The sequence below is a fragment of the Pyricularia pennisetigena genome, chromosome 2 (genome assembly GCF_004337985.1).
Source record: "Pyricularia pennisetigena strain Br36 chromosome 2, whole genome shotgun sequence".
Lineage (NCBI taxonomy): Eukaryota > Fungi > Ascomycota > Sordariomycetes > Magnaporthales > Pyriculariaceae > Pyricularia > Pyricularia pennisetigena.
The window spans coordinates 4,253,681-4,270,544 of record NC_043741.1 but is presented as its reverse complement, the minus strand read 5'-3'; the positions used below and the strand labels follow the sequence as shown (position 1 = coordinate 4,270,544).

The 16,864-nt window shown below is 51.1% G+C and overlaps 3 protein-coding genes across 3 annotated transcripts; 2 read left to right on the top strand and 1 right to left on the bottom strand.

The window, feature by feature from the left end:
• Positions 1-4,617: 4,617 nt before the first annotated feature.
• On the top strand, positions 4,618-7,116 carry PpBr36_01187 (uncharacterized protein; the record flags this gene model as incomplete). The annotated part of the gene is made up of 4 exons (XM_029888375.1): positions 4,618-5,272; positions 5,390-5,866; positions 5,944-6,180; positions 6,266-7,116. 4 exons carry the CDS (start codon positions 4,618-4,620, stop codon positions 7,114-7,116), a joined length of 2,220 nt encoding a protein of 739 aa, XP_029751564.1.
• Positions 7,117-9,639: 2,523 nt separating this feature from the next.
• On the bottom strand, positions 9,640-10,713 carry PpBr36_01186 (uncharacterized protein; the record flags this gene model as incomplete). Its single annotated transcript, XM_029888374.1, has 1 exon — positions 9,640-10,713. One exon carries the CDS (start codon positions 10,711-10,713, stop codon positions 9,640-9,642), a length of 1,074 nt encoding a protein of 357 aa, XP_029751563.1.
• A 1,858-nt stretch (positions 10,714-12,571) lies between these two features.
• Positions 12,572-16,288, top strand: PpBr36_01185 (uncharacterized protein; the record flags this gene model as incomplete). Its single annotated transcript, XM_029888373.1, has 3 exons — positions 12,572-13,057; positions 13,294-13,389; positions 13,508-16,288. 3 exons carry the CDS (start codon positions 12,572-12,574, stop codon positions 16,286-16,288), a joined length of 3,363 nt encoding a protein of 1,120 aa, XP_029751562.1.
• Positions 16,289-16,864: the final 576 nt, after the last annotated feature.

Genomic DNA, 16,864 nt, shown 5'->3' with positions numbered 1-16,864 from the left:
GAGGTACCTAGGTGAAATACAGCCCGACGAATCGTACAACGACAATATTTTTGTTTGTAGGAGGTAAGCAGTTACCCAGGTAAGTACGTACCTGTCTATACCTTGGCAAGCTTGGTTGGTCTGAACGGAGCAAGGTGCATCTACAGTTCCTTGCTCCAAGGTCGGCAGCTGCGCCGAGTACCCACTTACCCACTCAAGTCGGGCGGGTCATCTTTGGAAAGTACGAAATACCCATATCTTGACGAGGCAGGCAAGGCAGGGAGGGAACTCTGTGTACATATGTATTATATTCATAGCCGCTCCTTCCTGCTCTCGGTTGGACTTAACTGAGATTGACTGGTGCCTCCATGCTACATGCACCCCCCATGCAGTATCGGGACGTAAGCTGCCTTCCATCCTTGTACAACAACCTTACGTTTGGATGAAATGAGAAGCGGGGTGGAGACGAGATGTGCGGTCAATGGCACGGACCCCAATGGTGACGATTCCCTCGGGATCCCATCAAACAACAAGACTCGGTTGATGGTGTTACTTCCATTACGGCAGTGGAAGGAAAGTAATTATCTTGATATCGACAAGTTACAGCGATGGTTGTACGGCAGTACCGAGGACTGACTGTACCAACCCCGAGCTGACATCTAAAGCGCTATCAAAATATTCCATCAAATATTGTCCAATAATTTGTCTGCCCGACGTCTGCTACCTTGCCTACGGTACCTTGTGCATCTGCATACCTAACATAACAGTAGTAATTTTGTCTATACCTAGCTCAGGTAGGCAAGTATGTACGTAGAATAGGCGAAGCACCTTGTGGTAAAGTACCGATTGGTACATTACAGCCTTCTACAGCAACTGATTGCAAGGGGCAATAATAACTAACCCAGGCGGAAGAGATCCCGCTACCTGTGGTCCTTGCAGACCCTGTCCAAGAGGGGAAGTCAACCGTAAGAAAATCCATGCTTGCTCCGACTCCATCTGCCACACCGTTAGGGTTGCATCAAGATTGATGCTGAGATGGGTAAAGAGATCGAGAGTAATAGGGACAGAGAAATGTATTTCTTCTTTTTTTTTTTCAAAGTCTTCACTCAGCCTTGGGTCCCATTTGCATCAAGCTGGGCCAGCCGACCCCCCGGGTTGTCTGTCTTGATATCATGGCCTCCATTCAGCGCGACTGGCCATTGAGAACTTATCTCAAATAAATGGGCTCAATTGCTTACTGTCTGGCCGCACCATTAAAGGGAGAAACAACAGAAATCAAAAGCAAAAATAACTAAAAGAGGGGGGCAAGGACTGGAGAAACGGAAGGAAAAGAAATGCAAAAAAGTGGGAGAATGAGAAAAGACCACCGATCGATCGACTGAATCTCCTGGCTGTACAGTGGTACAGTACAGCACCTACACCGAAAAAACTTATCTTCGACCAGCAGATGGTGAGGCAACCGTGGAGTAAAGAGCTGAACACACTGAACGGTGTTTGCATCATGGGTCTGCGCCACAGAGGTTGTCGTGGTCAACAAACACCAAGACGCGGGGGAGGATGCCGATGTTATGGTACCTTGAAATGGTCGGCAGGGGCAGAGCAGAGGGCAACTACAGGAACCTGCTAACAACTAATTTCCCTGTCTTTCTCTCTCTTCCTCTCTCCTTTTCCTGCAGAGATCAGTTTGCCCAATAACATGAATCCCCTCCTTCCCGGAACAGACCCGGTAAATCTGCAATGCTCAACCATCAGCTTGTGTTACGATTGGTTCTAAAAACCTAGCAACTTGCATCCACCAAGCCTGCAGTACGACAGTCCACCCCGGTACCGTAGAGGTCGCAATGACGGTGTCATGCTCTGGCTGGAGCGAGCTTGATGTTTGGTATTTTCTTTTTCTTTTCCGTTTCCTCGTTATTTCTTGATTTTTTTTTCTTCTTTTTTTTTATCCCCCATTAAAATACTTTTTTTTTTTTTTTTTTTTTTTTGCCTCTCCCACATTCGTGCAAAGCCACCGCGAAGACAAGGGTGCTTGCCTGGATCGCCTCAGTGTTCAGGTGGTCCCCAGCCAGAGCCAGGTTCCTTAATTGCCATTGATTAATATCATGTGCAGAACGTTCGGAATAATTACTACCAACCTAGGCTAGACAGAATAGGACAGGATAGGCCAGGACAAGTTGTCGCTTTTCAACATAGCTACATATCGGTACCACCCGAGCATGCCCGCGACACAGCATCCACGATAATCAAGTGCTCATGCCACCACTCACAACCTTGCCTTATTCGATTCCACCTGCAGGACTGGATCCGGGCTGTTCTTGTTCCCAGCCAGTCACGACGGTCTTCGCATCCGTCACCCAAAACACGGGCGCAAACATTTTTTATCACAAACATTTGCTCAACCCGCTAGCCCTGAAGGAGCAAGACGGTGGTGGTCCGCTTGTTTTGCCCGATGCCCGCACCATTTTCCGTCATACCCACCTCGACCAAGATACTGCTGCTACAGGTTCAAGCTCTAGTACCAATCTAGAGACAGGCCCCAGTTCTGCCTAGACCACCCGGCGAACGGGTCTGGTCTGCCGACAAAAGGGTAGTACTAAACTTACCTTGCTTGTTCCCGTCTTGTATACGATTCCCAGCTGTTCTGCCACAGCTCTTTCGTGGGGGGCCCTTATAGCATCGTGACCCCTGGCCTTAGCACACACGAAGCTGTCCCACTATTTTTTACCACACAGCTACAACACACACCTCTCTCGAGCGCGCCCCTTGTACTTTCTGCCTTTGCCTCTGAAGCTACCTTGTCTTCATCAAACCAGAACACCCGGCTGAAGCAGCATCCCAAGACTTGCTTGTTTGCTGCACATCACTTTGCCTCGCTCAGCAGCCCCATGTAAATGTACGTGGTTATCGCTTGGTGAAAGAAAGGTCTTAGTTGATGGTCCTGGTTCCGACGTAACGATTTCTGCGGCCTTGTCCTTTTACTCACCCTTTATCTTCTTCTCCCTCTTTCCTTACTAGCATTTTATACCTTTTCTCCCCCACCTAACCTTGTTCGCCCGGGTGGTTTGTTCACTCGACGTCTAACAGCCATAACCACCTCTGCCCAGAAAAAGAAAGTAGACTTATGTGGCGGAACTGAGGACTTGGTCATCACCACAAACGACGAGTTGTGTCCCGTACGGCCTGAGTCGGCAGGCTAGTCGCGAGTCCAGTCCTGCTACTCGCACTTGCTCCAAGCATCTACCCGTCTATCCGTTCCTGCTCGTACCAGGACTTGTACTGCAAACTGCTCGACAAACAACGGGCGGCGGGCCCCCTCCCCTGCATGCATGCCTCTACTCATGCGCAAATCTACATTGGCCACTCTGCGTGCGACACCGGTCTGTTGCTTGCGGTCCGGCGCCATCTGAGATATTACAGGTTCTTCCCTAGTTCCCCCACCTTCAATCAACCAGGCTCGGGCGCACCGCATCAGATTCTGCTGCTCTTGACTGCTTTCGACAACTAGGGGGCTGTTCCCTTTGAGCTCTTCCGAGATACAACGATCATAGGTTCCTGCTATCTGCCTCACACAAGTACCAACACATTTGTGCCTCGCCTGTCGGTGCCCCGAGCCCTATTTTGGATGAGAAGATTGAGCCGGGAACCTAGCAACCGGAATCAGGGGCTGGCCGAGCAACGCACACACGGGGGCCGCAAATCTCCATCACCCAATGTCTCATAGCCACTTTGAGAACAAAGAAGGACCCTTCCTTCTACAACTACTTTCCAGGGAGTGTTGATTACGATCCGCTTGGTCGCCTCATTAGTAGGCCTGTGCTTCCGCGGGTGACTGATACCGCAGCCACCTAGGCCTGGCTGGCTTCAAGGGCGAGACGGCTTATTTTATTTTCTTTGTTCTTCAAGAGTGCGATCCCAGCCAGCTGATTTCCAACCCCCTGGCCTGCACCACGGGCTCTGTAAAGTCCCAGCTGGACAGGAGCTGGAGCTCAGGCAGGACTTGCAAAGGGGGATCATACTTATCTGCAGGACTTCTTTCGCCCACCGACTCTCGCATTTGTCCCTTTCTTGCCCTTCCATTCGTTCTTGGCCCCAGAAACAGACCTCTACTATATACAACACACTCGTCATCGACTGGCGCGTTTTCAGGGAGCAAGTCATATCACACGAGCCGTCATTAGTGACAAAACCGCAATCTCCCACAAAACCTTATCTGGGGGGTTTGCATCCTTTTGTTCACCTGCATACCGGCACACCTTCCACGGCTCGTTGGTCCCTCTGGCTACGAACACAACCACTCGAGCGCTGAAGGCCGAAACCTTTAGCACATAGAAGCACCCCTGGAGCTTAAAATCTTTCCATATTGTCAAGTTTGGGACGCACAGCATCGTCTGCTGGTCCACCGACGGATCTGACCAATCGATACAGCTGGCCGGATTGTTCACACCCGCGCCATCTCTTGTAAGTGTCATTACCTCCCACATTGCATCCATGTCCACCGCCACGACTGTCAGCTTGGTTGCACGGATGCCATAATTGTTCCCTATTAGTGCACCTGCAGGTTGAGCAAGTCAACCCCGAAAGAAGCAAAAAGTGTAGGGGAAGGCTCCAACGAGATCTCTGTAAACTGTTTCTTTTGACATGTCTCCCATTCGAAGATCTTGTGATGCGAAACATCCCCATACTGACGAGTTCATGTTTGCGGCAGACCAGGTAACGTTTCTCGCCTTCTCAGTGGAAGGTCGTTACCAGCTTGAAAGCTGCGGCGAATCTTCTCGAAAAGCTTTTAAATTCCTAGGCTTGGATTGCCTCGGGGATAAACCCGTTGCCACGATGGGCCGCGACTACCCCGAGCACTCCGGAAAGGCGTATTACCGCGGCCAGCAGTGGGAAGAAGAAAGGGCCCATACTACAACGCTGGCAGGCAACTACACTGATCATGGCCGACAAAATGGTGTGTATTTTGACGACGGACGACAAGCACCATACACTGAAAATGGACGATTTGCTGGATACCCTGATGATGGACGATCAACCGGATACGACGAGAACGGACGACATGGATGGTATACCGACAATGGGCGCTATAACAACTTGACTGGATCGATGCCTATCGACATGGCGCTCCGTGAGCACTGCAGAATTCCTGTCAAGAGATATTTCTTAGCTGTTCAGACCGACGATGGAAAGATGCTTTACATGCACAGCCAACATAAGCTGGACGAAAGGGATGTCTTCAACAGAATGGGGTTTGAGGCCCTTGTCCCTGAAAGGGACCCGAGGCGTCGCAATCTTGGTATGTCACGGCCTTCCTGTCAATGGCTCGATGTCAATTCTTTCTATATTCATGGGAAAGAACTTGTCGTCCGAGTTGAAAACTCCGGCTGACATGGACTCTTGGAACTACTCACAGACGCACATGAGTACGATGCCTATGGAGCGTTTGGGCACAGAGGCACATACGCAAGGTTGGGACACACATACGATGGTCCAGATACAGATGCTTGGGAAGAAGGCGGATACGGCAACGGACCACCCAAAGCTCGAAAGCGACACCGTGCCCAAGCCAACTTCCGTGGCGGCCAAGACTCGGCAATCGTAGACAGTGACCTGACAACTGCAAGCTCGCCGATTCCGCAGCACAGAGGAATCACCATGTCCGATCAACAAGTTATCATGGAATTTTGCGAGACTCGTTTCAAGAACCTGCAGCAGATGGCCTGCAAGATAGTTGCAAAGGCATGGGTCAAGCTCGTTGAGCCGAAGAAGCAGTCGAACCACCCTTACACCAATGGAGATGATAACGCTCCGGACTGGTGGCCTAAGCCTTGGGGTCCAGGAAAAGACGAGAAGGTGCGGCACAAAGAGCCGGACCATTTGTGGAAGAGAGGTACGTGGTTGCGCTGCATTTTCACACGACCGGCTCGTGATTAGGAACAGGGAATGCTGATAAACCAATCATCACAGAGAGGATCTATCTTTTGAACCACATTCTGCAGCTAATCGTGCAGCCGAATCACAAGCAACACCCAGACATTCAAAAGCTGAAGCTGAATGTGGCCAAGCTCGAAGAAGCCACAGTCGAGGCTCTATCTTCATTCTTCCTGGACAAAGAGAACCCCGGGAATGCCAGAAGGAAGGTATACCTGAAAGAGATATTCAAAGTGGCCAAGGCGCAAGAGAGATTTTTGAACGGCGAAGTTGGTATGTTTGAAGTCTCGAACCATGTGCTTTTTCACGTATATGATTTCTCTTGAGTTGATGCTGACCAAGTTTCCCCTCTATACAGACGGTGACTACAAGGTCTGGGTGAATGCCGACGACAAGTTCACCGAGGAGATTCAGAGCGGAGATGACCACGTTATTCGAACGATGAACCAATCCGAGGATGAAATGCGTCAGGCTCAAATTGGACGAGTTTCTGCGCCTCCTTCTCAACCGTCACCGCTCAAGTCGACAATGATGCAACCTGGCTTCACGCCTCATGGGCTGCCTGGTGCTCCTGGACCCGGTGGTGATCACACCCCACCACCTATGCCGCATGGTGGCGGTGGCAGTGAGCAATATTTGAGCGGCGTTCCAGTTCGCACCATGAATGAGATGCCCTCGTATCAAGCCCAGGAAATGTATCCCGGCCTCTCAAGCTCAAGACGATCCTCGTCGATTTATGGACTGACAACAGAATATGCTCCTGGCGGCGCCAGCGGAACGGCTGCTCTCCATAGCATATACACAGCCCAATGGCCCCATCAAGGACCAGCATCGGCGACGCCCCCGACCTCGGCGACAGGCAATCCTGCCATCAACTTTACCTTCACCTCGCAGCCTCAAACGCTGCCACTGCCCGCCCCATTCGTGACGCAGGCCGCTGTTCAGACAAGCCAGCATGCGACAGCAGCGCCAGGCGCAGCCTATATGCCCTTCACTCCAGATGCTTTGCCCAAGATTGAATCGGCCAGCGTTGGCGGCGCGCTCCATTCACCCGATGGTCAGCATGCTTCATCTCATCATCAGTCCCATACCATGACTTTGGCTCGTCACCCCCTTCCAACTGCTCCCGGAATCATGAACCATGCGCCCTCGAGCTATTCCGAATATGCCGCACATGAGTCCCGGCACATACCAAGACCGCTTTCATGAACAGCTAGCTAGCTACAAAACGACAGACCTGACTACCTACCTATTTGTGTATTTCTTATCTTCCTGTTCTATTCCTGAGATTATCCTATTTGGCTTTAATCTTTGGCGGGTCGATCGGCACTCGCTCGTTTCTTGGTATTTTCTTTCATTAAAATAGCTGATTGTGCTGCTACGACCTTTTTATCTTCTACTCTTCAACATCTTTATCACGATGGCATCTGCGGCAGCAAATGGGAACCGAGCAAGCACGCAAAAGAGAATACGCCTTTTTCTTGATCTATACCCATGATAGAGATGGAACTTGATTCACGGCCTGGTCATTTGACTTGTTTGTTGCTTTTATGCTTTCTTTTTCCCATCCTGTTCCTTTCTTTATTCTTTTGATTTCAAACACCAAAACTTACCTTCGGTCCCTCGATTTTCCATTTTGTCCACTTCATGTTCCAATTTGGGTTTCACGGCGCGACTCTAATACTTTGCCCACGGCTCTCATGCATTCCGGTTTTTTTTTTCTCTTTTTGTTTTCTTTTCTTTGTTCGTCCTCTTTCCCTAACCACTTGTTTCTGCCTAACTCGATCTGTTGGGGATATAATATCCGTGGCGTTGAATCTTTGGTGTTCACTTGAGCAAGCGGGTGTCAACAACGAAGCACTGACTTGAGGGGAAAAAAAAGGCAACTTGGAAGTCTTTGGAGTAACTTGTTTCAAGATGAGTCTGGTACAGTGTCTTTTTTTTCCCTTGCTTTTTGGCATTTTAACGAGAAAAAATGGATGTGGAAAGTATCATTTGCCCGATATTGCGAGGCGAGTGGGATGATAATATATACCATCCCACCTAGGAGACGTTGCAGCAAGGCTCCCATTGTGTTGCTATTTGCTTTGTTTTCTTTCTTTTTGTCATTGTTTGATCTTCTCATTGATGATACTCTATCAAGTATATGCTGGGTGGCTAGGACTACGACTTTTATTTTGAGATATGATAATATACTAGCGTTCACCTCAATAACCTACTCCAGCCGGGCGAAACGTGAGAGTACCCAGGCAATCCCTTGTCACAGCCTGACAGCAGAGATCAGAGATCCCTTGGGCTTCTTGCACCTGGAGAATGGACCTGCCGGATGAAGTACACGCCCCTTTCAAGCGAAACTTGGCTCATCACATATGAGCTATCAATGTCGGCAGCCGCTGGCATGCATTTGCGGCTACCCGCAGGAGCGCTCATGCCTCTAGGTGGATACCGCCGTGGCAATTTTTTGGTCCCTCTCGGCTATTTTCATCCGCACCAGCCTGGCTTTCATGCAACCGGAGAGATGCAAGGCCAGGTCGGTGCGTGAAAGTGGGAAAACCAGGACCGAGCTGTGACGTGGGTGTCACGTATATGCACAGAAGAAGGACTTGTGTCCTAGAGTAGATGGATTGTTGTCCTTGGGGCCAAGTGATAGGTCTATGAAGGTCTTGACCAATCCAGACCTAGTTTTCCTGTTCCCGATGTGCCTTTTTTTTTTCGGGCAAGTTGATATGATAAGCTGTGATGATGATGATGATGATGATCACAGTCCCCCTCTTGGAGACCGGCGAGCCTAGATCATGCACTGTGATCATGATCCCATTCAGACCATGCTGTGGAGGAGGGTGTGACTCCACATCTGGCCATTTTGGAATCAGTCATGGGTGCCAGCTGGCTGCTTAAAAGGGATCACATATTTCCTCACTTGCCGGCACGGCTCAGCGTTGACGGTGTATACTACTGCTTGCGGTAAAAGGGGCGTTTTCTCTGACGCGGTGTGATGAGGCTCTCAAATATGACCAGTCGCTTGGGTTCATCATAGCAATGAGGTCATGTCGGCGCTTCTGTCTGTCTTATGATGGGTCGCGTTTGTCTAAAATGTTTACCCCGAACCCGCTATTTTTTTTTTCTTTTTTTTTTTTTGCCATATTCAAGTGCTGCTATTACATGCTTAAAGGCATTCTGCTTTTGTTTCTTCTATGCCCAAAATATAATGAGCTGGTCTCGATGGTGTGTGGTTTCATCATGGTTTATACGAATCTTGTAATGCCGCACTCATTCGCCCAGAAGATATCCCTTCTTTCAACAGCATCCATGGTCGAACCAAACGCCAAGGCCCACGTTCTCCTTCAACATCAACTCGAACTCGAGCCCAATCATTCACACCCGTCAAGTCATGAGGAGAGACTGACCCCTTCTCAAATCTGTTTCTTCTGTCATCGTCATCGAGAATGACTGAGTATTCCGGTCATTCTCATGCATTCGTTCTTATGCAATTTCTCGCCGCAAAAGTTGGTTACCATATAAGCGCATCCTGTTGGAGAATGCAGTGATCTGGCCTTCACGCCATGTCGGCTGGTTTCACGGACAGCCGGCCCGGACGAAGTACAACAAGCGTAGGTCGCGTTTTTGGTTGAGGCGTCACAAGCTAACGCAGACACACACACACAGAAAAAAAAAACACGACCTTGGGCTGCCAGCGGGCATTTGCCCACTTTCCACAGAGTCCAAGCAAAATCAGGCGCCATCATCCGAGCCCTTTTCCCACCCATCTGAATCGTCCGACGAGACCGAGTGTCTCCTCTTCTTGGTGACGGGCTTGGGGACCTCGTCCTTGCGGTAAAAGATGTAGCTCCGGGCGGCCCTCTCCTCGCCCTTCCAGCCGCCGCCGAGCTCGCCGCTCTTGCTCCTCACGGCACCCAGGGTCCGGGCGTGGTGGTAGCCCGGGTAGGCGTCGGCACGGAAGGCAAAGCTGCGCTCGACCTGCAGGCCCGAGTGGCGGGCGAGATCGCGGATGTTCCACAGGGTGTAAGGCTCCCCCTCGAACAGGGTGACGATGATGGAGCCGCCGGGAGAGAGGCAGCGGTCGGCACGCTTGAAGAAGTCGACCAGCAGCTCCTGGTTATAGCGCACCTGACGGTTGACGTCGGTGCTCTTGCCGCCGACGTGTGGGAAGTTGAACAGGATGCGATCCTTGAGCGCCGGACCGCCAGCCTTGCGCTTTTTTGGCTGGCGGTGCTGCTTCTCTTTATGCTGCTGCCGCGGCTGCTCGCTTTGCTCACCATCATCGTTCTTCTCGTCCTCTTGGTCTTCTGGTTCACCCCGTGGCGGTCGCGTATCGAAAAACGGGCCCATTTTACGTGCATCCACACCAAATACGACCGTGTTCCGACCACTGGACGACTCGACCGCTTCGACGTTCTCGGCCACGTGGGGGTACTTCTCCACGAGCTCTGCGAGGTCTTTCTCCAACACGGTGGCTGTAAGATCTGTGCAGCCGTGGTGCTCGACCAGAGACCTGGCGAAACTGAGGTCGCCCTCGCCAACCAGCAATATGGACTCGTCTGGAGAGAACGGTATCACAGGTGCCTGGTGCTGCTGCTGCTGGTGGTGTTGAGACGACTGCTTTTTGCCCTTGGGTTTGAGCCCTCCGAACGCAGCTTGACCTGGACCCGGACCCGGACCCGGACCCAGACCCGGACCGTTCCGGCGGCGTCCGGCAGCATGCGGGTTAGGGGCTCCTTTGGCTCCCTTGTGGGTTGCTGCTCCCTTTGCCTGCCGACCCTGCTGCAGCTTTCGCCGCTTGACCATGCTGGTGGATCTGACGTTTGTTCACAGCTGAAGTGAGGTCAGAGGTGCTGTGTAGCCCAAGAATGTTGGAAGGGGAAAAAAAAAAAAAAAAAAAAAAAAGGAGGCAAGAGGTTTGATGTTTTGCAGCCGAATGTAGACGTGGGTTGGGGTTGTTGAAGTACAAATGGATCCACAGTAGAAGTGGAACCACTCTGTGTGGCTTTCAACAGAATCAATCGCCAACTGCGGGTGTCACAAGGGGTGTCAAACTCTAGGCTGCGAGCTTAACGGGAACAAGACATTCGAGACGCACAAAAATATGATTGGAAACGCGAAGCCCTTAGTACTTGGCAGTAGTTGAGGTTAAAATAAATACGCTCTACAAACATACATGTTAGCGGGTATAATTCTCAAGGACGCAATAGGCTAGTTGGAGTAAACGACAAGGCCAAGACTGGATGGATATATCTGCGGTGATAAGAGATGCAAGCAAGCAAGCAAGCAAGCAAGCAAAGATCGTACTTGACACGACTGCTATTGGAATGCCCGGTTGTTACATGTACATCAATCAGATTGGGTTGGTCAGAGTGACTGGCGTCGCGCGCGTGGTTAATTAGTACACTGACTTAGTGAGAGTGAGAGTGAGTGGGTTGTGGCCAGGCGGCACAGAATCCACCCACACGTGAGGAACGAACGAATGGCCCCTTCCTTGTTATGTAGGTCAGAGAAGGACAGCGAGTAGCCCGACTTGCCAGACTTGCCAAAAATCGACTTTAGCTGGGGACATGCCTGAAAAAGGTTTACTCACTAGCATTTTTTTTTCTTTTTCTTTTCTTTCTCCCTCTCTATGGAATCTAGCTTGGGACACTTTCCAAATCTTGATTGACAAAATTCATTGCAGAATTTTTTTTTTCCTTTTCTTTTCTTCATTTTTATATTTCCCTTCTCCTTTCAACCGTTGCGTTGTTTGTTCATTTGTTACTCCCGCAAAATCGAACAAGCATCAATTCGCATTGGGCAACCAAGAATCCTCCCTGATTGGTTGACGTTGAAGCACGGGAGACCCACACCAAAAACTGGGGGACGTGCCCCAGAGGCTCATCTTCGTGGCTGGCTTGATGTGTAAAAGACTTGCTTGATCGTGCGGTGCGTGTGCTTGCTTGCATCGATCAATAAGTGCCATACCGTACCGACGAGGCTCGACGGCTCAAGGATAAACGACGACAATTGCTTGCAACTCTGCATCATAAATCATTGAAATCTTTTTGACGTCGCTTCTGATCTTGAGCTTTTGCCTTGTCATCCGGCCGACCCAGTACAATCTTTTTTTTTTTTCCGTGCCATTTCTCTGCGGTTGGGGCCCAGTTGGTCGTCTTTTTTTCCTTGCCTGGTTTAAACTGGTCTTTTCTTGTTCAGGCTGGTTTGTCTGCTCACTATCTGCCGCTCGCACGCTGGTGTCTGGCTTGGCTGCCTTTTCTCACTCGCATGATTTTCTTATTCTCATCAAAACCCTGCATCTGGCTTTGCCTTTCCTTACAACATCATCATCAACAACAACAGCAATAACAGCGGCAAACAAGCCTTCACCACAACAGCCAACCACACGTCTTGCGCGACGCAGTCTTGTTCTTATCCCGCTGCCCTCGCAAAATCTTGTTGATAATTTATTCGTCTCACCCACCAGCGGTCCCTGCCACCGGACGCAATCTTGACCCAGTCTCACACGAGCCTGTCCTCTGCTTGGCCATAAAAGAAATCTTTACCTCTCTTCCTCTCTTCATCCTTCACTTGTACGCTGCGGCAACGCAATTCACCACCCCGATCACCATCAGCACGCTTGATCAAGTTTCCCTCTGTATCACCAGGCCCGAATGGCATCATGAGTGATACCAACAGCCACAAAGCCGCCAGCCCGGCTAAGGGCAGGGGCCGTGGCCGGGGACGCGGTCGGGGCACCACCGGCGCTTCTAGGGGCACAAGCAAAAAGGCTGCCGTCGTCGCTGCCACCAACGGACGCGGTGTCAACCCTGCCGCTCAAAAGACTACTGCCGAGGCCGTGGCCGATGGTTCTTTTACCAGAGCCCAGGCCGCCGAGGAGCGTAGCAAGGAGCTGCGAGCAAACTTCATAGCCGTGTCAAATGCCATCAAGCCGGCCCTCGAGGAGTTGGCTGAGCGGAACATCAACCTCTTGCGGGACAGTTTCGACGCCCACGAAGAGGTGGCAGCCTTCAAGGAGATTCGCAGCTTCCTCCAGACCCGCTACGATGACACAGAAACGACGCTCAAGCGCCGAGAGCAGGCTGGCCTAAACCAGTGCAGCCAGAACCTCGAGCGCCAGACCGAGCTAACCAACCTCAATTACCAGGTATGTTTTTTTTTTTTTTTTTTTTTTTTTTTTTTTTTTTTTTTTTTTTTTTTTGTTTTTTTTTTCTCTCAATTTTCTCGCCTCCAAACCCATCCCCATCAATGATCCTATTGTCTCATTCGCCTCGGCCGCTGCCAACCCTTGTCATAAAATACCTTCACCCAACTACACACCACCCAAAACACGGGTTAGTCAGCCAACTGACCAGAAGCTGAATTTTTACCTTGGCTCTACAGCGCAAATACGACGAGGCCACAGAAGACTTTTACGACACCCAACTACGTCGATTAGATATCCTCGAGGAATTTTGTCGACGTAAAGTACCAACTGATGTAAGTGAAAATGTCATCAAAGCGTCGCAGAAATTTTCTGCTTCCTGTAGCTTGTCGTCCCCTTTCCTTATTTACTTTTCACTTGATCTTATGCTTATGCAATGCCCACCCTGTGCAGCTGGAGGACCGTGTCTACGTAAAGAGGCTCGTCTCCAAAGATCGGATCGACTGGACCAAGGCCCATGTCGAATTTGAAAATGGCGTCGAGGTCCCTTGTGCCAAGGTGATCAAGGCCCAGCATGTTCTCAATTTTGAGATATCCCGCCGTGAGATGTCCGAAGATATGCTCCGTCCCACCTTTGTTGGCGTCAAGCGCAAGGCCGAGGCCGCGCTCCCCGACCAACTGCCTCCGAAACGTCCGGCAAGCGCCATGGATGGTGATAGGCCCGCCTACATTCCGCGTCACATTGGCGGTCTTCTCTCCGCTACTAATCCCGACGATGAGGAGACACCGAGTCGGGCACCTAGTCCGCTCGGCTCGAAATTGCCGTCACCATCCCCGGAGTCTACCGCCAAGTCGTCCCCCGATCGCGATCGCCCGTACGTGCCTCCGGCGTCGTCGGACCCCGACGAGCATGGTGTTCGCCTGATCAGCAAGCGACGTCCCGTCACTACCGAAAACTACAACCGCCTTATGCTTCCGCCCCTCTACGAGTACGAGGACCACGAGATCGGGTTCCGTGACTCTTTCAATGATCGAACCAGATACAAGTCAACCCGGATCCCGCAGTTCTTCAACAAACCTAATTCTTTCGCCTTTTTTGTCGATCGCATGATAAGCAGCGTCGACGTCGGTACTTATGAACCAGGTGATCTGAGCGAGGAGCTCATTGAGAAACATGCGCTCCACCCAAAATATGGATTATTTCTCAAAACTTCCAAAAACGAGGCAGAACCCCCAGCTCCTATTGTTTCAGGAGATCATCCAATCGTGCTCATCGACTACACCGGCAGAATTCAACACGCATCAAGGTCCATTGTTCCCAAGTATCTGGATCAGCACACCCGGGAACGGGAAGTCAAGCTTGCGCTCGCGGCGGCCCTGAACACCATGCGTCAAGAGCATCAGCTCAACCGTCGTCTGCTGACCCCCGAGCCTGCTGATAAGGAGACACGCCGCCAGGAATTGCTTCAAGATCGTGAGGTGTCCGCACCGCCGCCTTCACGTAGTCCGTCACCAGCACTCTCTCAACATGACGAGAGCAACTCAGAGGAGGATGTCATGGCCGTGGATGAAGAGAACAAGTCTTCATCGGCCGAGAACACTGAATTCCCGTCTCAACAGTGGCTTGAACTCATCGACGCCGTCACTGTTGCCAACGAGGAAGAAACTAGAGCAACAGCCGCTGCACAGCCACGGAGAACCCCCTTCGATCCGGTGCGAGACCTTCTCGACTCGCCCGCACCCCCTCCTGAGCCTTTAAATATTGTAGACACGGCCAAGCTTGATGCCTTTGCCCAAATTGCATTATCAAGTACAACCGAGAAACTCGTGTACGCTGCCGAGGCACCTTCATCAGAGACGAGCCCTTATCCGAAAATGTCCCAACTCAACAGTTTTCAGGAGCCGGGATTACCCCCAGCATCATCCATTGAGCGCACTTCATCACAGCTGTCCAACCGCCCCAGCTCTCGCACTTCCTACCCCACACGGCAACCCAGTGCATCCCAATCGGTCGTTGATGCTGCCTTGGCCCAACCTGATGCACGACGCATCTCTCATTCTCCCAGTGTTCCACCACAGGCCTCTGGAGATGCATCAATGCTCGACCCGCGTCTGTTCGGCGAGTCGGATGCGCAGGCGCAAGGCAGCGGCGGTCCTCGTGAGCCAAGTAGTCAAAACCGCCACTTCCTACATACAGCCTTGAACCCTGAGCCCGAATACGGTACGACCCCTTCTGCGTTGGCTTTTGATGGCAGATTACCGCCAATCTCTTCTGAGCATGCTCGCGCTGTAGATGCCGAGCTGCCACCCAAATATACTGGAACAATCTTCAGCAATCACCCCCTTGGTCCCCATCGAGACAACTCCCGAACTCCCTCACTCCATCACCTTGGCAACTACGGCCCTCGTCAGGAACTAACCGAAGTCTACCCTGTAGACACAGCAGGAACTTCCTCACATGCCTCAGAAGCACACTCTATGCGGCCGAGCAGTGCCGCCTATCATACGCCGCCTGCGGCCCGACCTTATTATGAAAGCAACTACGAATCCCACGCAGGCCGTGCATCTCCCGCACACCTTGGCGCTACATCGCAATATGTGCACACATTTGTGCATGACGATCGCATGAGCGAGCAACAGCCGCAACAACCACATTCGCAACATCATAGCAGTACTCCATTCGCAACACCGTTAGGCTCGCACCTACCTCCGCCACCTCTTCAACCGATACATCACCACCACAACCAGTACACTCAACATCCATCGCAGCCAGGGCATTACCAGATGCAATCAGCTTATCATGGATCCCATCAATATCCTCCCTCCGGAATGCCACCCCAGATACAGCATACACCTGCCCAATATCATACAATGCCTCTGCAGATGGAAGCAACGTCATCTTCTGGTGACTTGAATCCCCGCCAGCTGCGATCCAGTAGCAACGGCAGCACCTCGGCAGCCACCAATGGCACTGGGAACAACAACAACAACAACAACAACAACAACAACTCCAAGTACAGGAAGCTTGAGCCGGCGCCGCTGCCACCACACCGTCAGGGCTCACAATCCGGGCCCGAGCTCAGGACAGTGCCTTTCAACTACCGCGAAGGCATCAAGGACTACACAGCCTCAGAACCTCCACCGCGCCACGGTCCCACACAGATCCGTGGCTGGACCTACAACAACCTCAAGAAGCCGAGGGTTCCCAAAGAATCACGAGCCTCGAAGGACTAGATCAAAACACGGCTTACCAAACAAACAAACAAACAAACTGTACACACCCGCTCGCCGTATACTACTACTGCTATGCCTTGCAAGTTATTCTTGGGGGACGGCCTGGAAACGACACCACCTGGAATTCTCAATCGATTTTTTTTTTTTTTTTTGCTCTCATCATGACCAATATTTCATTAGATAGGGCCTTTCATACCACGGTTCCGGATTATTTTGTGTGTCCAGTCTGTTCTCTCTCATACTTTACCCCTATGACGGTGTGGGGGAAAACGAGGCTTATGTCACATTCAAGTTGGGGTTTGCACTTTTACCAGACATGAACCCCTTTTCTTCTCCACGCAAATATATACATGTATGTTCTTATTTTGGTCTCGCCCAGCCGTCTTTCACGGCGGGCTTTTGTCTCAAGCGGCATAGCAAAGTCGGCGTTCTGATTATATCCACAAAGTTCCTCTGTTTGGAGGCTATTATTGAATTTCTTTTTGTTCTCTTTTGCATCGGAAGGTCATCTGAACGCATGCATGAAGTTTGTTGAAAGGTGGGGAAAGCAGGACTTTGATCTTGTCAAGGTTATCT